The 21,113-nt window shown below is 37.6% G+C and overlaps 1 protein-coding gene across 1 annotated transcript in view; it reads left to right on the forward strand.

Moving 5' to 3' along the window:
• Window positions 1-523: 523 nt before the first annotated feature.
• The window catches only part of LOC133302167 (cleavage stimulation factor subunit 77), a 41,924-nt gene continuing 21,334 nt past the window's right edge, over window positions 524-21,113 (forward strand). Inside the window, exons 1-18 of the mRNA XM_061501914.1 lie at window positions 524-627; window positions 721-801; window positions 902-964; window positions 1,057-1,166; window positions 1,730-1,830; window positions 2,793-2,854; window positions 2,945-3,085; window positions 3,212-3,340; window positions 3,725-3,771; window positions 5,129-5,192; window positions 8,115-8,235; window positions 8,698-8,756; window positions 8,855-8,923; window positions 9,511-9,651; window positions 10,048-10,112; window positions 16,340-16,436; window positions 17,480-17,539; window positions 18,121-18,273. Of these exons, the coding sequence (XP_061357898.1) occupies window positions 625-627; window positions 721-801; window positions 902-964; window positions 1,057-1,166; window positions 1,730-1,830; window positions 2,793-2,854; window positions 2,945-3,085; window positions 3,212-3,340; window positions 3,725-3,771; window positions 5,129-5,192; window positions 8,115-8,235; window positions 8,698-8,756; window positions 8,855-8,923; window positions 9,511-9,651; window positions 10,048-10,112; window positions 16,340-16,436; window positions 17,480-17,539; window positions 18,121-18,273 (1,566 nt within the window). The 5' untranslated portion in view covers window positions 524-624. The remainder of the gene's footprint in view (window positions 628-720; window positions 802-901; window positions 965-1,056; window positions 1,167-1,729; window positions 1,831-2,792; window positions 2,855-2,944; window positions 3,086-3,211; window positions 3,341-3,724; window positions 3,772-5,128; window positions 5,193-8,114; window positions 8,236-8,697; window positions 8,757-8,854; window positions 8,924-9,510; window positions 9,652-10,047; window positions 10,113-16,339; window positions 16,437-17,479; window positions 17,540-18,120; window positions 18,274-21,113) is intronic.

Below are 21,113 nucleotides of genomic sequence, written 5' to 3' on the forward strand. Positions count from 1 at the left end.
CGTGTCGGCCTTTTTTCACTTTCGAAGATGACACCTCGTCGACCTTCTACCTTCTTACTATTGTAATATAACACAACACGAACAGAATCAGGATTTGAGCTCATTTTTAAATAGAATAAGAAATAAAATTCAAATACTAAATTAAAGATAAATGAATGTTGGTGGAGAAGAGAGATATGAAGAGTGAGAGAAGATATGTGAATTGAATGGAGGGGTGGAAAAATATATAGAGCACGCATGTGAAGCCACTTTTGGGCGTTACATGTGACGTCCCAAAGTGGCGTCACATTGTGCAGTATATGGATAATTTTTTATAAAACAACATTAAATGCATAATTATTTAATTTAAATGCATTATTTTAATTTTTTTTGCCAAAAAAAAAGAAAATGTGTGTATCTAAGACATTATTCTCATTAAAAACAAGGCAAGTGAGAATCCCCATTGATCTTTTGTGCTTCACCGTTGTTTTATGAACAAAACTCTTAGCTTCGCCTTTCTCGTTGCAACAATTTTTATTTTTCATCTTAAAACATCTTAGTTAGCTCTCACCACGCGGTTTTTAACTGTTCTCCATCAAATTGAACCCTATGAACATTTAATTGTGTCTATCCTCTTTCTTTCCAATGGTACTCACCTTTCTCCTCTTTGCTGATTCCTCCGTGTGTTGATATGCATTAAAAACTTGAATTTTATTTTATTTATTTATTTGTTTTTTTCAGGACAAAACCAGTATGGGTGACAAGGCAATGACTGATAAGTACAACGTTGAAACAGCTGAAATATTGGCAAACGAGGCTCAGGTTTGAACCCAGTTTCCAAGATCAAATCTTTTTGTTCTTTCGCAATTCTTTGACCCTTTTGTTCACATTGCTCATTCATGCTTTTTTATCTATTGTTTAGCATTTGCCTATTGCAGAGGCTACACCAATATACGAGCAGCTTCTGTTATTGTTTCCAACCGCTGTGAGTGTTCTTGATTGTGTGATATGATGAACTATTGCTTTGAGTGCTCTTGGAAGCTTCTATTATTGATTTTTGATGATTCTTTTATCCAGGCTAAGTTTTGGAAGCAATATGTGGAGGCACAAATGGCTGCAAATAATGATGATGCTACCAAACAGATTTTTAGTCGGTGTTTATTGCATTGTCTTCAGATTCCTCTCTGGTATATTGTTTGTTCAATCTTAGTTATGTTAACGTTATGATATGCTTTCAATTATTATGTATGAACTCTTATTTTTTTCCACCTTTAATCAATAGTGTGTAGAATGTAATGTGTGGGTGTGGGCGTGAGTGTTGCCTGGGCATGTGCTTGTGAATGTGGGTGTGCGTGTGTATGTGTATAGTGTATGTTTTACATGGAAACTGCAGCTGGGGTAGGGATGAGAAGGTTTCTTGAAGGATTAGACTATCCGCTGATAGTAGCAGAATCAGTTAGATTATAGAAGATCTTATTAAAATACTCATTTTTTTAGTAGGTGATATGAAATTCTTTGTACTGTAGTTATTTCTTTCTTTTTTGCATGATAGACTCTTCTGTTTTATCTTATATTCTGTGTCATCTTCTCTATTCTACGTTACGTTTGATTTTGAATTTGTATTAGATTGTTTTTCTTGTGAAGATGAATGAAATAAACTGATTATTAGGTCTCTCTTGTGGTACATGCAAGCAATTTTTTGCTTTTGTTTGTGTTTTAATCTTTCATCTTTCTTATATCTGCTTTACAGGCGGTGTTACATTCGTTTTATTAGAAAGGTCAATGACAGGAAGGGGATAGAAGGTCAAGAAGAGACAAGAAAAGCTTTTGATTTTATGCTCAACTATATTGGTAAGTTGTTTCGCTTTGTCCTGTTTGTTTTGTATTTCAGTTAATATTGGATTAGAGTAGCATCTGTCAAGGAGAAGATGATGAAAACTCACCTAAGGTGTTTTGGTCATGTGAGAAGAAGACTATTAGACTTTAATGAGAATGCCTCGTTGATTGAGGCCGTAGCGGGGAAAAGTGAATCAAAAGATAGACCAAATAAATGGGATATTATAGGAGTATGTGTAATACTCGACTGAAGGACTTATGTAACAGTCTATGTGACAGTTGTACCAGCTGGTCCTATAGGTATAGAAAAGACCTAAGGAAACATTAGGAGACACCAATAAAAAATATCCTTTTTAAGTGGTTTTACTGGAAATTTGCTTTATGATGAAGTCTGTTAGATATAAAATCTTTAACATGCCTTTAGCCGACAGTTTAAGCTTTTGGGGTAATTGGTTCATGATGTGGTATCAAAGCTTTTATAACCATGTGGTCTAGATTGTTACCTCTATTCTTCTAATAAAAGTTAGATTTCAGCACAAGGTAGGGTTGATCTATGCATTGTCTACATTTCAATCCCAAATGGTTTTTGCGTGAGGGAATATTTTAAATATAAAATGAGTCCTGTGCCTTAACCTAATAGACAAGCTTTTGGGATAGTTGTTCATGACAAAGCCTAATGGTATGGACTGATCCATGTACCCTACCATATTGCATTGAAAGAAATCTCGATGCCTTTGTCTTTCAACTGAGTGGGGAGTCTGTTTACGTTTATACATCTCCAGAGCCTTCTGATAACATGCTTTTTCAATAATGTTTGTGGCAAGAAGTCCCTCAAAATTAACATCCTTGTTATTGATATTATCATTTGAAGATTTTCAGAAATTAATTAGAGGAAAATGGAGTAAATATATGTGTGTGATTCTTTCTATGTATGTATATATACCTATTGACTCTTATTTACAATGATGTGCTAACAGGAGCAGACATAGCATCTGGCCCTGTGTGGATGGAGTACATATCCTTTCTAAAGTCATTGCCGGTTTGTTTAGTTAATCTTTTTTGCTTTTTGCGATTCTTATGCATAATTTGCTATCACTTTTCATTTTCTTTGGGTCAAATTCATTTGCAGGCTATGAATGCTCAAGAAGAATCACAACGGATGACTGCTGTGAGGAAAGTCTATCAGAAGGCTATTGTTACTCCTACCCATCACATTGAACAACTTTGGAAGGACTATGAAAATTTTGAAAATTCTGTCAGTCGTCAATTGGTAATATATTGATCTTGAATTCATGCTTAATCTGATAATTTGTATTAATGAGTCTGTAGTTGTTCTTTATGGTATTAGATAAGAATATTCCAAAGGCATTGAATTTGATGATAAGGTGTTTTGCAGGCTAAAGGACTGATATCTGAATATCAACCAAAGTATAATAGTGCCCGGGCAGTTTACAGGGAACGGAAGAAGTATGTTGATGAAATCGATTGGAATATGCTTGCTGTACCATCAACTGGATCCTACAAGGCAACTTTCTGTTTCGTTGCACATTTTGCTTATTTGTGATAGCTGAAATAAAATATCGGCATCTTATTGAAAGCTTTAATTGTTAGATAAAAGCACATGAATGATTTTATATCTCTATCATGCCCCCTAACCCAAGAGTCCATTGGGTTTGAAGCATGGACAATGCACAAACACTCTTTATCTTGTGTTGAAGTTTAATTTTATTTAGAAAAGTGGGAGGCATTAAGGATTGAACTCTACATCACTTGGTCATAGAGATTCTGATACTATGTTAGAAATTAACTATCCTAAAAGTTTTAGCTATTAGGTGAAGGCACATGAATAGGTAGGTATATACCATCTATAACACCATGATAAGTTTTATTTGTTTGTTGCTTCTGACAGGAAGAAACACAATGGATAGCGTGGAAGAGACTTTTATCTTTTGAAAAGTAAGTAGCATGCATCCTTTTTAAAAAAATAATAATAATAAATTTTTTTTTTTTCGTATAACTATTGATGCATTTAGAGACATTTATATGTGCATTTTCTATAATAAATTTTGCTATAGGTCTTTGCTGCTTTATATTTCATCAAACTGATGAAGCAATGTAGGCAAAGTCTTGATTTATGTATTTTATATACTTAAAGGATTTGTCATGGTGTGTGTATCTATTGGTGCATGCCCATGGTTTTATGCCCGCACCTTTATGAACGCAGGAGCAGCATGTAATGTGCAGCAGTTGTCAACTTTCATGAAGACCCTATGTTATATCTAGGATGAAATCAGTTCAAGTTTTGATGAATTTTGTAGGAGCCTTTTTTTGTTTTTAAATGTAATGTGTAATTCAAGCTGGAATTCTTTATTCTTTAAATGGTCTTGGGAATAGTATTTCAAGAAAGGGGAAAGCATTTGTTATTTTATAGGACACATTTTTGTGTCAATTTAAATAAAACGTCCTTGTTTTGGTATATATTTGTGGGTCTTTTACATTCTCTCCTCTACAAAATTAGGAGGGGAGAGAAAAAGAGAGTATTTTGGAGGAGAGATGTAAAAAACCAACAAATATGCATCAAAATACGGTTGTTTCACTTAAATTGATACAAATTTGTGTCTTTTAAAATGACAAACGTTTTTCCTTTCATGAAAACCTTTATTGCCAAATGCATGTTTTCTTCAACTGCAGTATAGAGGAGTAAAATGGAAAATTGGGAAAAGGAAAATACCAACTCAAAACATCTATTTAATTTCCTGACCCCTTTTGCAAAACCAGATTTAAAAGAATTTTTGTGAATATATAAAATCAGCTGTTTAAAATCAAGTAGAGACCCATCAATGTTTTTTATATTCCTAACAGCCATTGACGCAAGAGCCTTTAGACTTGAAGTGAGGACCATGCAAAGGTTTACTTTACCTTATCCTGAAATTTAATTTAGTTATGAAGAATGGGGAGACAATGATTGAAGACTTGGACATTAGAGGCTCTGAAACCATTTCAAAGACCAATTCTCTGAAAAAGCTTAAATCCAAGATTCTAACATTATGGTTTTTATTATTTCATTTCTATACTCTTAATCCAATATTCTAAATAGAATTTGTTCGGCAATAGAGATATTAAACCAATCTTGAGACTATATCTAACAGTTTAAGTTTTTAGGAGCATTGGTCTTTGACCAAACTTATCATTTTGAAATAACTATTAGATGCATATAGTATCGCTTATGATCATGTCTTCATAGCCTGTTTCTGATTTATGTGATGACATTTAGTAAATATTTTTAATTTAATTTAACCATTCTGCATTTCAGAGGAAATCCACAGAGAATAGATACTGCTTCCTCCAACAAACGAGTTGTATTTACTTATGAGCAGGTACTAGAAGAAAAAATATTTTATTTCTCTTTAATTTTATTTTTATCCCTTTAATAGTATCAATTTCTCTATAATATGGATAAAAAATTATGTTCTCGTAGAATATTTCTTAGGGGAATTCTATCCTACCAGCCACTTGCACTCCTGCCCGTAGATAATTTTTCAATAATTTTTTTTTAATATTGTTTGAATTACTTTTTAATAGAAGAGGCTACTTTCTGTTTGGGGTTAGGGAAGTGTGAATCTATTTCTTTCTTGAGTCGTTTGCTCTCTCTGTGTCTGTCTTCTAATTTCTGTTTGGGGTTAGGGAAGTGCGACCCTATTTCTTCTGTTTGGGGTTAGGGAAGTGCGACCCTATTTCTTTCTTTATTTGTCTGTTCTGTGTATGTGCGTGTGTTTGTGTTTGTGTTTTGTCAAAGAGTTTTGTTTTGCATTCTGAAGGATGTAATCATTGCAAAATAGAAGAATGCTCACCCTAGGCCTGTCCATGATCCTAACTTGGTCCAAGATGCTGTCTTATGATTGCTTACATCGCTGATAATAAGCCTTGTTCTTGTCACATCAGATCATGTTATTTGTATATTTCTGTAGCCCTTTGACTAGTTTGTTTTCAAATAATGAATATATAATATTTATGAAGTTGCCGGAGGGTACATTGTCTACAAGAACTAGAATCACTACTTAGCTGCTACAAAATGTTATGAATCAAATAACTTTTTTCAGTCTGCAAATATATTTTTCCTCATTGTACATATCTAGTTTTAAGAGGCAATTTGAAACATTTATCATCATCTTAATTTGGGTAGGGTAGTTGTGGTGACTACATGTTGGAATATACATCTTAAGTGCTAATTCTACTTTATTCCTCTGGTGCTCATTTATGGAGTTATTGGTTGGTTTTATGAATTCTTTGGGGCTTGTTTATGATACGAACCTTGGGAAAGTCTCACCTCAAAAACTAGCTTGTAAGGTAGGAGAGCCTAAAATTCATATAAACCCGACATTAGAACCTTATGTTTTCGATGTGGGACTTCAAGTCCTATACCTTACAACTTGATTTCGCAGTCCTGGCGCCCACGCGGCCTGGCTTGGCGCTAGTTTTTTAGTAGCCTTGGGCGAACAATGCAATACTAACGTCACTAGTCGTTCCGTTTGATTGCAACTGGAAGACATAGTAGAAGTTTTGATACCAATTGATAGGAACCTTAGAAGAGCCTCACCCCAAAAGCTATCTTGTAAGGTAGGAGAGCCTAAGGTCTATATACACCCCACACCAGAACCTAAGGTCTATATAAACCCCACACCAGAACCTTATGTTCCGATATGGATTCCAAGTCCCATACCTTACAATTAGATCGTAGCAGTTTACATGTATCATGTACATTTATATTGGTTGGAAAGTATCTCCAATTCAAGGAAAGTTTATTGGGCTTTATATTTTTCTTTTGTAAATAATTAGGATTTGACTTGTTTTCCGAATTCCTGGTTTCCTAATATTAGATATTGTAAATCATTTAATATAATGAATCATGCTAAGGATTTCCTCAAGCAATTCACAAATCTTCTCGCCCATCTCAAGTTGGTATCATAGTTTGCATGATGTGGGCTTGAACCAAACCAACCCCCCCCCCCCCCCCCAAACAAAAAAATAAATTAATAAATAAATAAATAAAAATAAAAAATAAAAACAAATAAAATTCTGTCCTTCAAGCCGATGTCAAGGCTGGATCTCCTGTCCAAATTGGCCAAGTGAAGGTGTGACACAGTCTAGAATCCTCCAACCAGCCATCACTCTAAGTGCCGTTGATAGAGACATTGTAACGGCCCCAATGCATAGTTACCCTGTTTTCATGTGCAGCTCGCATGCCCCCTTCCCTTGGTCCACTTGTTATACCATCTGTCCCATTTTACTTGCTGGTTGTCCTGTCTTGATTGTCAGAAGCCTAGATCTAGTTTGTTTTAGTAGTGGGTTGTTGATAAGCATGTTAACGCATCTCTATTGCTGTTTGCGTGGGTTCATCATGTGCTGCTTGCTGCTGGTGCCAATCCCTTCACAACTGTTCCTTTAAGCAAGAATGACTTCAATCCCAAGTAGTACCTCTTATTCTGAACATGAAGGTCCCTGTTCATCTTCTGCAAAATATTCATCTTGTAGTGTTCCTATTACTTTGGAAACCTCTCTTGGTGCAGATGTACCATAGAAGCTGTAGCAGGGGATCACTTCCCTAAATAATACCAGGCTGAATGATTGGGAATATTGTAGGAGAGGTTGTTATGGGTGAGAGGGGATAAAGAGAGAGAAGTGAGTGTGCTAGGGGGTATCCAGAATAGTAGGGAGAAATGGGAGAGACTAGAGCCTTTCTAAAGCTCTAGGATTATCTATATTTTCTTGCTATTTTCTAACTTTCTGTCACTGTAATTCATCAATTACGTATTTCCTTTCGCTTGACTCCTATCATATTTATTTGGCTTGGTCAGCCTTGGTTGAAATTTTGTTTCTAGGTTAGGGTCTCTCTAATCACATTGAAAAGTCAACATCTAATATTCCCTTAGAAAATCAAAGTCAGTAGGAGAAGTTTGATTACCAACTGTTTGCTCTGCAATGGCAATATGTGGAGCCTAGAACTTATAAGACATGTTTCACCTTTTGGATCAAGGCTAACAATTTATTTTCTAATTATATTCACAGCTTGCTTCTAAGAAAAAGAACACATTCATTAAGAACCTTTATCGTTCAGAGAAATATGTCAAGAGGATTCATTTTCATTGAACTTAAATAATAGTTACTCTATTCATTTAAAGAAAAATATTTCTGTTCCTTGTTTAGATATGGAATTAATAACATCATTAACCTTGTGTTTTACTTTGGTGATATTTATTTGTTCTTTATGGAAATTCTCACTGCGTTATACTGGTATACAGTGTCTGATGTACATGTACCATTATCCTGATATATGGTATGACTATGCTACATGGCATGCAAAAGGTGGTTCAATAGATGCTGCAATCAAAGTATTTCAAAGGTCTCTGAAGGCTCTTCCTGGTTTGTAACACTTTTCCTTCTTTTCTTCTGCTAAATTTTCAGATATTTTGTTAGTGCCTGCATGTCTTTGTATTCACAACATTTTCTTGAACCTTGCGTCTTAGACAACTTCACTCTTGATATGTTTGTAACATGCACTCTTTTCGAACCATAAAATCATGCAATACACATACACCAGGTCCAGACATGATAAAGAAAAATGTTGTTAAAAGTATGGAATTATATACAAAATTAGGGTATTACATTCAGATCTCTTTTTTGGATAGATATCCTTGAGTGTGAAAGCTTTTCTTGTGTTAGCTTGTCTTGATCTCTGGTATAGACTTTATATCGGCTAAGGCTCCATTGTTACCCATTGATAGAGTGTAGTGTGGCTCCTAATTATGCACTACGTATAACTTGACTCTATCATGCTTGTCTTTGTCTTTCTTCTCTTTACTCTCTCATTTCATTTGCGAGCAGATTCGGAAATGCTACGATATGCTTATGCAGAGCTGGAGGAGTCTCGTGGAGCAATTCAGGTATGACATGTTGGACATATGCTCCAACATTTCTTGTCTTTGTTGGTTTTTTTAATCTTTAATTATTTCTATTTTATTCTTGTCTTGTTTTATGTCAGGCTGCAAAGAAAATTTATGAAGGCCTGTTGGGAGATGGTGCCAGTGCAACGGCACTTGCACATATTCAAGTATGTGACGTAGTTTGCTAATGCTTTTAGTGCTTAATAGTTGTTTTGGATACTTGGGATGTGGATATATATATTCATCGGTTGTCTTTTGATATTAAGTTTTGAAAATCATTGAACAATTCTTAAAGTACAGCTGCATGGCATGATCTGAAATTTGAATATTTTGCCAGTTCAAATTCTTGGTCAGCTGGTCTTATTTTCTGAAAGTTTATAGTTGTCCATATGTTTATTTGTATTTGCTGGTGGATTCCACTCGCATGCCTTTAATCCTCATATATGTTCATTCATGGAAGTTGTATGTTTGTAATAATTTTTTCTTTTTTTCCCTATGCTATAATTTTGTATCTTTCATGTGGGTTCATCTACCACCGACCCCAATTAATTTGGGATAAAGGTGTTGTTGATGTTGATGTTGATGTTCCCTATGCTATAATTTTCCCTCATTGAGATTGCTAAGTGAGCTGATCCCAACTAATTTGGGGTGAATGTGATGTTGATGTTGAGAATGTTAAGTGACATGTGCAGTTCATTTTAATGCTTGTGATGAATTTCTTTGCAAAAGATGTGACATCTTTTTCATGCTACAGTTCATTCGTTTTCTAAGAAGAACGGAAGGTGTTGAAGCTGCTAGGAAGTACTTTTTGGATGCTCGCAAATCCTCAAGTTGTACATATCATGTTTATGTCGCGTATGCTACATTGGCCTTTTGTCTTGACAAGGATCCAAAGGTCCTACTATTTACTTCTCTCTCTCTCTCTCTCTCTAGACTATATATCCTACAGAATCACATGCTTAATAATAATTGTTTTGCTGGATATATTCCTGGATTTTTTTTTTTTTTTTGGGAGTGGTTGAATATGTTGATGTACATGTATGCAAGCGTACATGTTTGTAGGTATGTATAAATTGTGAAAGAATGACTCAGTTGTCAATGCAATCGGGCCTCATAATGAAGTAATTTTCTTACAATAAGGAAACATTGCCAACAGTTTCCTTCATGGGATTAGCTGAAACCATTGATATCCTTGGCGTTTTATATTTAAAGATTTAACTTCTAGCAAATAAACCGTGTCTCAACACATGACTAATAATAAATATGATTGCTTTATTGGATTATCATGCAGATGGCTCATAATATTTTTGAAGCAGGACTAAAACGCTTTATGCATGAGCCTGTTTACATTCTTGAGTGAGTTATACCTTCCTCCTAATTCTGATAACTCTTGTTCTGCTTTTCTCTCTTGATGCACGCCTTTTATTTACTTAATAGTTCATCGTTGTAGGTTACATAAAAGCCATAAACTGGGTTTTCCCTATTTCTTTGTGCATGCATCCAAAACATGTTCACTAAGGTTCCCCCAAGTCAACTATATATGTGACAAGCTTGGCATATATGATATATATAAACCAACTTGAGAGGGTGTGTCAGAGTATGTTAGAGTATCATAAATGTTTATGGTAAGATATCATTATATACTGTAGAACCAATTAGGAGCCAAATCAGGATAATATATATTATGGATTGAATCATTGTAATTGTAAAATAACAACAGACGAGAGGAACATTGAAATAAATCTGTATATTGAATTGATTCAGGAGAGTACAATATATAAAGAAACATTAATGGGCTTAGCCCATACCTAACCTAAATCCTAATGAAATAAGGAAATAGATCTTTACAAATAATAAAAATATTCTTTCCAACACTCCCCCTCAATCTGGAGCGTATAGATCATAAGCAACAAGCTTGAACAAGAAAGACTAAGAAACATAACATCAAAATAAATGAGTGGGGGTTGTAACAATTCTACAACTCACCCTAAAGAAAAATAACAAACATAATAGTTAAATGTAAAAGAATACGTTGTGTATTGATCTGTGTCAATGAGTTACAATATATAGAGACCCTAATGGGCTTAAGTGTAAGGCCCAAACCTAATCCAAACCTAATCCTAATACAGTCAGAATACAGTCAGACTATTTACGGATAAGACATATCTAATCAAATCTAATCATATCATATCTAATATTCTAACACTCCCCCTCAAGCTGGTGCGTATATATTATGAGCACCAAGCTTGTTACAAATGTATTCAACCCGAGGACCTCTAAGAGCTTTAGTGAAAACATCTGCTAGTTGATTAGACGAGTTGACAAAAGCTGTCTTGATTTCTCCTGACTGAATCTTTTCCCGAATGAAGTGACAATCAATCTCTATGTGTTTGGTCCTCTCATGAAAAACAGGATTAGAGGATATATGTAGCGCAGCTTGATTATCACAGATGAGTGTCATGGGTTGTTTCTGTTCACAAAGATGAAGCTCCTGAATCAACTGCTTTAACCAGATCAACTCACAGGTAGTATTTGCCATTGCACGATACTCAGCTTCTGCACTAGATCGGGAAACAACAGGTTGTTTCTTGCTTTTCCATGAGATTAAGTTTCCTCCGAAGAAGACACAATAACCAGAAGTAGAGCGTCTGTCCGAGGGTGATCCTGCCCAATCGGCATCTGAGTAACCACAAATTTCTGTATTTCCCTGATCCGAATACAACAAACCTTTTCCTGGTGCTCCTTTGATGTATCGGAGGATCCTCACAGCAGCATCCCAATGTGAATCACAAGGGGAATCAAGGAACTGACTGGCCGTACTGACAACGAAAGAAATATCTGGCCTAGTCACAGTAAGATAATTGAGCTTCCCAATTAGCCTCCGATAACGTCCAGGATCAGATAACGGCTCCCCCTGTCCGGGTAATAACTTGACATTAGGATCCATAGGTGTATCAACTGGTTTACTCCCCAACATACCAGTTTCTTCTAGGACATCCAAGGCATATTTCCTTTGACAGATAGAAATGCCCTGTCTTGATTGCGCCACCTCAATTCCCAAGAAGTAACGCAGCTTCCCAAGGTCCTTTGTTTGAAATGTACTAAACAAATGCTGTTTTAACTGACGAATTCCGTCTTGATCACTTCCAGTGAGAATGATGTCGTCAACATAGACTAACAAATAGATACACTTATCAGGAGATGTAATCCTATAAAACACAGAATGGTCAACTTTACTGCGGATTAAGCCAAACGCCTGAACAGCAGAACTGAAACGACTGAACCATGCTCGAGGAGACTGCTTGAGACCATATAAGGATTTCCGAAGACGACACACCTTTCCAGACTCCCCCTGAGCAACAAAACCAGGTGGTTGCTCCATGTAAACTTCTTCTTGTAAATCACCATGAAGAAAGGCATTTTTGATGTCAAGTTGAAGGAGTGGCCAGTGACGAACAGCAGCAAGGGCAAGAAAGAGGCGGACTGACGCCATCTTAGCGACCGGAGAAAATGTATCGCTATAATCAAGGCCAAAGATTTGAGTAAAACCCTTGGCAACTAAACGTGCCTTGAGACGATCAATATGGCCATCAGGTCCAACTTTCACAGTAAAAACCCAGCGACAACCAACTATAGACTTATCTGGAGGAGCAGAAACAAGGTCCCAAGTGCCATTGGAATGAAGTGCAGTCATCTCATCAAACATTGCTTGGCGCCACCCTGGATGGGAAAGTGCTTCACCTGTGGTCTTAGGAATAGAAATAGAAGAAAGACTAGAAACAAAGGTGAAATGAGGTGAAGAAAGACGGTCATAACTCAAAAAGGTATAAAGAAGATAAGGGTTACGAGTAGTACGTGTACCTTTTCTTTGAGCAATGGGAAGAGTCTCTGATGAAGGATCCGGAGGGGAAGAAGCAACAACAGTGGGCGATGAGTCAGCAAGAGTCGAGTCGACAGGAGGCACAGTTTTGCGACGCTGATAGGTGAGAAGTGGACGGTCCTCAGGTATAGAAGCAATAGGTTGCTCATCTGGAATAGAAGCACCTGCAGCTGGCAAAGACAAGTCAAGAAAAGGGACAGGAAGTACATGATCAACCTGTGACATCTGAGGTGGGATAGAATTAAAGGGTTGTTGATCAAGAAAAGTGACATCAGCGGAAACTAAGTAACGCTTAAGGTCGGGAGAATAACAACGATAACCCTTTTGAAGACGAGAATAACCAAGAAAGATACACTGAAAGGCTTTGGATGTTAACTTATCCTTACCAGGAGTGAGATCATGAACAAAACAAGTACAACCAAAGACATGTGGAGTTAGAGGATAAAGAGGAACATCTGGAAGCAATAGATTATGAGGAATGTCATTGTGGAGCACAGATGAAGGCATGCGATTGATGAGAAAACAAGAGATGAGTACAGCATCTGCCCAGAAGTGAAGAGGAATCTGCATATGAATAAGAAGGGTACGGGCAGTTTCAATGAGATGTCTGTTTTTACGTTCAGCCACCCCATTTTGTTGTGGAGTGTGAGGACAAGTAGTTTGATGTAAAGTACCTTGTGTGGCCAAGAAATTAGAAAAATCAATAGAAACATATTCCTTAGCATTATCACTACGTAGAATACGAATAGAAACACCAAATTGAGTATGGATCTCAGTAGAAAACTTTTTATAAATGGAAAATAACTCAGAACGATTTTTCATTAAATAGGTCCAAGTGCAACGGGAAAAATCATCAATAAAGGTAACGAAATACCGAAAACCTAAGACAGACAAGGTACGACTTGGACCCCAGATATCTGAATGAACAAGAGAGAAAGGGGCATCAGCTCGTTTATTGACTCGACTGGCAAAAGAGGAGCGTGTATGCTTCCCTTGTTGACATGACACACAATCTAAAGACTGAAGACCGGACAAAAGAGGAACCATTTTCTGCAACTTTGAAAGACTTGGATGACCAAGGCGACTGTGGATAAGTTGTGGAGATTCTGTGAGAGAGCATGCTACTGAAGGACGAGGCACATCCAGATAATAAAGCCCCCGTGACTCACGACCCACTCCAATCATTTTCCCCGTACCCGGATCCTGCACAGAAACAGAATGGTTAGAGAAAGTAATGGTGCAAGTGAAGGAGTGGATCAACTTACTAATAGAAATTAAGTTATAAAGGATGCCAGGAATGTAATAGACAGATGTCAGGGCCAAGGTAGAGGTCGGACGAGCTTGTCCAATCCCACAAACTGGGGCTTTGGTTCCATCCGCAAGGGTAAAAGACGGTAAATGATCAGAATAAGTAAGAGATGTAAAGAGTTCCTTATTACCACAGAGATGATCGGTAGCACCGGAGTCAAATATCCAAGTGCCAAGTGATGTAGAATGAGAAACACAAGCAACGGGATTACCAGTATAAGGCTTGGACTGAGGAGAAGCCTTCCTGAGAGGGGTTTGGAGTGCAGCACAGTCCGAACCTGAACCAAATGATGCTTTGTCTGACTGAGCTATATTTGCAACAATAGAAGGAGAGTTAACCTCCGAGAGATCAGGAGATGCTGCTGTCATTTAAAGATAAAATATAAAAGCCGTAAACGAAGGCAAACGATATCCAATCAAGAAGAACCACGCGTCTAAGGTCAGACCCACAAAGAAACAATCACAGATCCAGAAAGGGGAGGAGAAGGCGAGCTTCTCTGTCCTAGACCGGCCGGAAAAAGCCGCCGGAATAGTGCTCACGCGCCGGCAGAAGGTGGTGCGTGAAGCCCACGCGCAGTGAAGACAGGTGGCGCGTGACGGCGCGTGGGAGATGCGTTGCTGACCGGACCACCACAGACCTGGTCGCCGGGAAGAAAGGGTCCTGATCGCGTGAAGTTTGGTCGGAAAAGTCGCCGGAAAAAGTCTCCGGTTGCCTGAACAGTGATTCTGACGGCGGGCGGTGGTTCCGGTGGCCGTCGGAGGTGCTGACACGTTTGGAAAAATCCCTCAGAGGCTGTTTACAGCCCTAGAAGGCTTGCCGGAAGGACGCACGGCAAGAAAGAGGACTCCTAAGCAGTGGGCTTAGGTTTTTAAAGCAAAAAAAAAAACAAGGTTTCTGAGCGGAAGCGAGGGTTCCTAGAACGAAAGAGCTCTGATACCAAGTTAAATGTAAAAGAATACGTTGTGTATTGATCTGTGTCAAGGAGTTACAATATATAGAGACCCTAATGGGCTTAAGTGTAAGGCCCAAACCTAATCCAAACCTAATCCTAATACAGTCAGACTATTTACGGATAAGACAGAATCCAATCATATCTAATCAAATCTAATCATATCATATCTAATATTCTAACAATAATAAACTAAAATAAAATATTATCTATATTACTCTCCCTCAAGATGGAGGGACACTTTAACTTGGGAAGAAAGAAAACTAAAACAACGCTTCATGGAATGTAAGTCGGAGAAATCGACATCAAATCAACTGGAATGACCATCAGTTTGAAGAGCTAGTAAAGAGACGGTGCTGGAATGGACATCAGCAAAGGAAGAAAAAGACATCAGCCAAGGAAGGGTTGGGAAAAAGACAATGTTGCAATTGGAATATAAGCCGACGGAGCCAGTGTAACTGGAATAATCCGCGGACTAAGCAACAACGGAGATAAATGCTCCTCCTGAACGGGAGGCCAAAATAAAGCCAAACAATAGCAAAAATAAATCAAATACAAGCTAAATCAGACTTGAATAACACCACAAACATATGTGGGAATAAAATAAAATTGGCCAAATACAAGCCATAAAAGAAAATCAAAATAAAAACAAAAAATCATAGAAGAAGAAGAAAACATAGCCGGAAGAAGCAAGATTTGTATTAATGTGGGAATAAAATAAAATTGGCCGAATACAAGCCATAAAAGAAAATCAAAATAAAAACAATAAATCACCGAAGAAGAAGAAATCATAGCCTGAAGAAACAAGATTTGTATTAATGATTTATATTTATTCTCCAACACTCCCCTCACACAAGAGCCCTTTGTACTTGAAGTGTAGATATTGCATAGGCCCAATTTTTTTAGTTTACCTTATGCTTATTTTAATTCCACTCGAAAGTGGAGGGCTTTGAGGACCAAACTTGTGACCCTGTGTTCACTAAAGCTCTAATACCATGTAAAATAACAAGAGACGAGAGGAACATTGAAATAGATCTGTATAAATTGGATTTAGGAGAGTACAATATATAAAGAAACACTAATGAGCTTAGCCCATACCTAACCTAAATCCTAATGAAATAAGGAAATAGATCTTTACAAATAATAAAGATATTCTAAAGATATTTTTTTCCAACAGTAATTAATACTCATTAATATATAGAGGCTATGTGTAGATTGTCACACAAACACAATTTCATCTTATTTGGTATACTCTCTAAACTTCAAGTGTTGTCAACACACCCCTTCCCAAAAATGTATTAGTTTTTTAAGCTTATACTGCTTCTTTATCTTACTTTCTGTTTTAGAGGGTATATTATACTCTGACAAGTTGTACTTTTGTTGTAATTCTTTTCTTACCAAAAGAATATTAATCAACCATTAAGAATGTTTTCATGATGTTTCAGATATGCTGATTTCTTGACACGTTTGAATGATGACCAAAATATACGCGCTTTATTTGAGAGGGCATTAAGTTCACTTCCACCTGAGGAATCAGTTGAGGTAGGCCCCACTTCCTGTTACCCTGTTCTTTTAAAAATTCCTGGACCTTTAATAATTATTAATTAACAACATCAAGGTTATGTTCCATTTTGAGAACAGGTACATGATGCAAGATTTTATCCTTAATCTAACAATATATTAAACTGAGTGTGTGTACACCAATATGTGCTTGGACTTATAAAAACTCTTCCTCAAATGCACTAGATACTCAAGTCATGTTTGTTCCCCTTGTGTAAAATAATTGTTTGAATGCTAGTAATTGTTTCATCACTCCATCTAATCCCTCCTTGGTAAATCTTCTTAAGGAGTGATTTAGGATTTTCCCCCTTTACTTTAATCACAATTCTGTATCTCATAAAATGGTAATGTATAGCTAATTTTAGGAAGGTTTAAATTTACCATGTTTCTTAAAAGGCAAGTACCTCTTTACTAGAAACCCCAGAAACTAATATAATGCAGAATGTCACTCTTCGCAGCTTTCTTAAACTGACTAATGTAAGTGGGTTTTAATTTTTGTCAGCCTGAGATGAATTAGTTCCTTCTTGTAAACTCTTCAAAATAAGTCCCTTCACTTATAGAGAAAAAGAAGTTCCAAATTACAGTCAACGGAATGGAAATTTAAAACTTTGTGGTAAAACCCCCTTTTGTTAGTTTTAGCATATATGGATAAGAGGCCGTACAATGTTAAACAATTCCTTGGGTAGAATCGCGAGGAATAAATTACACATTATATTGTAGGCCGTGTTAATGTACTTTAGTTTGGATGGAAATTTAGATTTCTCTAACATCAGGATTTTGTTATATTTTCTTTATTGAGTTTCTACTTTCTTCTAGGTTGTTTTTGTTTTACATTGATATATTTTGTGCCGCTTGAACTGCTTGAAGAGATGAGCTTGGTTTTACAATTTTTTGGATAGAATTTTACACGGTATTTTTTAAGACAAAATGTGTAATGTCTCATCAATGGTGTAGAAAGCATCAAGCATGTTTAGTTGGTGTTGTTTGTTGATATTCAATTTAGTTATAACCACTCTCATCTGTAGGTCTGGAAAAAGTTCACTCAGTTTGAGCAAACTTATGGGGATCTTGCTAGCATGCTGAAGGTAGTAGCTTCAAATTTGTTTTTATACAGCATTTACCTTGCTATCTCTGGTTGTTTCTTTTGTGCCATGCTCTCGTTTATGCATATCAAATTGTTATTTTTCTGTAACCCCTAATCGTTTGAAACAATAGCCTTGAGGTAAAATATTGGGATAAGATGATCTGTATGCTGTCTGTTTTGATTGGATTAGTGATTGGTTGACATTGATGGAATGGGATGCTGGCCAAACATCCCACTGTCGAGCTGTTTGCGTTGTGATTGCTTTAGTAAAGGCTGGAAATCATTTGACAGAATGAAACTTACTTTTTTCTTTCTATTTTTTGTCAAGTAAATGCTCTGTAACTGGAACTAACAAAATTTCTATGCCATTCTTTAACAAGATAGACTTTGATTTTCGGCTACAATATCTAGAAACAAGATCATGAGGGATGGCAAGAAAATGCTATTAGAATAATGTCAATCATAATATGTTAGTTTTTAAAAATAACTTTGTAAAGTGCAATCCTGTAGTTGCTTATGGCAATAGAATAGACTGGACAGGGAGTAACCCACTTTGATCATTTGTTCTTGTATCATCTGTAGGTTGAGCAAAGAAGGAAAGAAGCACTTTCCGGAGCAGGTGAAGATGGAATAGCAGCATTAGAGAGTTCTCTGCAAGATGTTGTATCACGGTACAGTTTCATGGACCTGTGGCCATGCTCCTCTAATGATCTTGATCATTTAGCTCGGCAAGAGGTACTAGTTATTTGTGTTTTTATATTGCTTGTTGTAAAGAATGTGTAACACTTGTAATGTTTAAAATCAAGAAGAGTGTGTAAACAGTAATTGTAAATCTATTTTCAACTTTCTGTACTGAGAAATGTATAAACGCAGATTCAATTACAAACAATATACTGGAAATTTAAACTAGCTCCAGAGACACTACTCTTAGAGACAATTTAACAATCACCAATTACAGTAATAAAGGAAAACAAAAGATAATTTCAGAGGAGTTGGAGAGCCCCTGATCTCTCCCAAGAGTCCAGAATTTCCATTTGTCCAAAGATGCCTTCTTCCCTTCGTTCTTCTCTTCTTATTCTCTTTCTTCCAACCATTTTTGGGTACCACTTTCCTCCCCTGGCTGTGATTCAGCATCCATTTCCTTCTCCTCACTTGGTGGTGACTCAGCATTGGACAGGTCAGTGTTCACAGCCTCACCATTGGACAGGTCAGCATTCATAGCCTCAGCACTAACAGCCTCATTTACCTTGCATATAGAATGTAATCCTCTGAAACGCTTCCTACGGTAAGCCAAGAACTTTGGTGGAGTTGTATCAATACTCTCCCCCAATTTACGCACCTTGTCCTCAAGGTTGAATGAGGGAAATTGTTTATCCAAAAAAAAGGAATCCTCCCATGAATCTTCAAAGGAAGGTAAGTCAGTCCAGTGGATCAACACTTCAATAGAGCCTGCAGCAGTCTTCCGCCATTGCAGTACCTCAGAAGGGGTGACTTGTAACTCTAATTCTGCTGTGAGCATTGGTGGGAGAGGTTGTACATGATCAGACACAGAAATGGCCTTCTTCAACAGTGATATATGAAACACTGGATGAATAAGGCAGGTTGGAGGTAGATCCAATCTATATGCTGCTGCCCCCACTCTCTCTTTTACTCTGTAAGGCCCATAAAAACGGGGGCTGAGTTTCTCATTAATACGTCTGGCCAAAGTCTTCAGCCTACAAGGTTGAATCCGTAAGTAAACCATATCATCGACCGCTAGCTCCACATCTCTTCTATGCTTGTCAGCTTGGACCTTTATACGATTTTGAGCCAATATCAAATGTTGCTTCAGCTCCTGTAAGATAACATCCCTTTCTTGTAACATTTTTTCCACTTCTGCCACTCTTGCACCATGCCCAGCTCGAAATAAAGATGGAGGATCAGTCCCATACAAAGCTTTAAACGGGGTAGTTCGAGTGGGTGCCTTATATGTGGTATTGTACCAATATTCTGCCCAATGCAACCACTTGGGCCACTGTTTGGGTTGAGGTTGGCAAAAACACCGTAGATAAGTTTCTAGGCACTTATTCACTATCTCCATTTGCCCGTTGGATTGGGGATGATAAGCGGTACTGAACCGCAGAGAGGTTCCAGACTTCTTAAATATTTCCGACCAGAAATGGCTAAGAAAAACTTTGTCCCTGTCAAAAACAATGGACTTTGGGAAGCCATGTAGCTTAACTATATTTTTAATGAAAAGCAAGGCCACCTCCTGCGCACTGTATGGATGACATAATGGCAAAAAATGGGCGTATTTTGAAAGCCTATCTACTACCACAAAAATGGTATCTAACCCACAAGCCTTACGTAGGCCTCCAACAAAATCTAAAGATACATCAGTCCATCTGCTCCGGGATTGGTAGTGGCTGCAGTAGTCCTGCTGGTGTCAAATTAGAAGCCTTATTTTGCTGGCATACAACACACTATGAAACATGAGCTTGAATGGTTTTCTTCATCCCTTCCCAATATATTAGATTCGAGATCCTCTTGAAAGTCCTAAAGAACCCCGAGTGCCCTCCCATAGGGGTATCATGAAATTCCCGAAGGAGAACTGCAATCAGTGGAGAGTTTTTTGGTATCACCAGCCTATCTTTAAACATCAATTTTCCCCCTGAACATGGAAGCCGCTGTGACTTTCTGGGTCATGTAATAAATCCAGAATAACTTGCCTCAGGTGGGGGTCTGACTGTTGCTCCTCTTCAATCTGATCCATCAACGGTAGAGAGACAATTGAGGTGGAAAAATATTGCACACGGGAGAGCGCATCAGCCACCGCATTCTCACGTCCTGGCTGATATTGCACTTCATAATCAAATCCCAACAATTTAGATGTCCATTTTTGTTGATCTTCCCCTAGAACTCTTTGATCCATTAGGTACTTCAGACTTTTCTGGTCGGTTTTGACCACGAAATGCCTACTCATGAGGTAATGTCTCCACTTCTGCACAGCAAACACCAACGCCATTAATTCCTTTTCATAGACCGACTTCCCTTAGGAACGTAGTGAAAACCCCTGTCTGATGAAAGCCAAAGGCCTACCCTCCTGCATCAGCACAGCCCCAATCCCCTTGCCTGATGCATCTGTCACAACCGTGAATTTCTTGCTGAAGTCAGGAAGTGATAGAATGGGAAGATCACACATGACCTTCTTTAGGTGTTCAAAGGCGGCCTGGGCATCATCGTTCCAGCGAAAGGATTCCTTCTTCAGCAGATCAGTAAGAGGTTTGGCCAGCATCCCATATCCCTTGACAAACTTTCTATAGTATCCCGTCAGTCCTAGGAACCCCCTCAGTCCTTTCACGTTCTTAGGAGTTGGCCATGCACGCATTGCCTCTGTTTTGGCAGGATCTGCAGCTACTCTTCCACGGCTAATTATGTGCCCCAAGTAGTCAATTTGTGTCTGCCCAAAAGAGCATTTCTTCCTATTAGCGAATAGCTGTTGCTCCCTCAATGTTTCCAAGATCATCCGTAAGTGCTGCAAATGATCAGCCCTGGTCTTGCTATACAACAGTATATCATCAAAGAAGACCAAGGCA

The sequence above is a fragment of the Gastrolobium bilobum genome, unplaced genomic scaffold (genome assembly GCF_033153095.1).
Source record: "Gastrolobium bilobum isolate Gb01-03AN ecotype WA unplaced genomic scaffold, APGP_CSIRO_Gbil_v1 utg18184, whole genome shotgun sequence".
NCBI lineage: Eukaryota > Viridiplantae > Streptophyta > Magnoliopsida > Fabales > Fabaceae > Gastrolobium > Gastrolobium bilobum.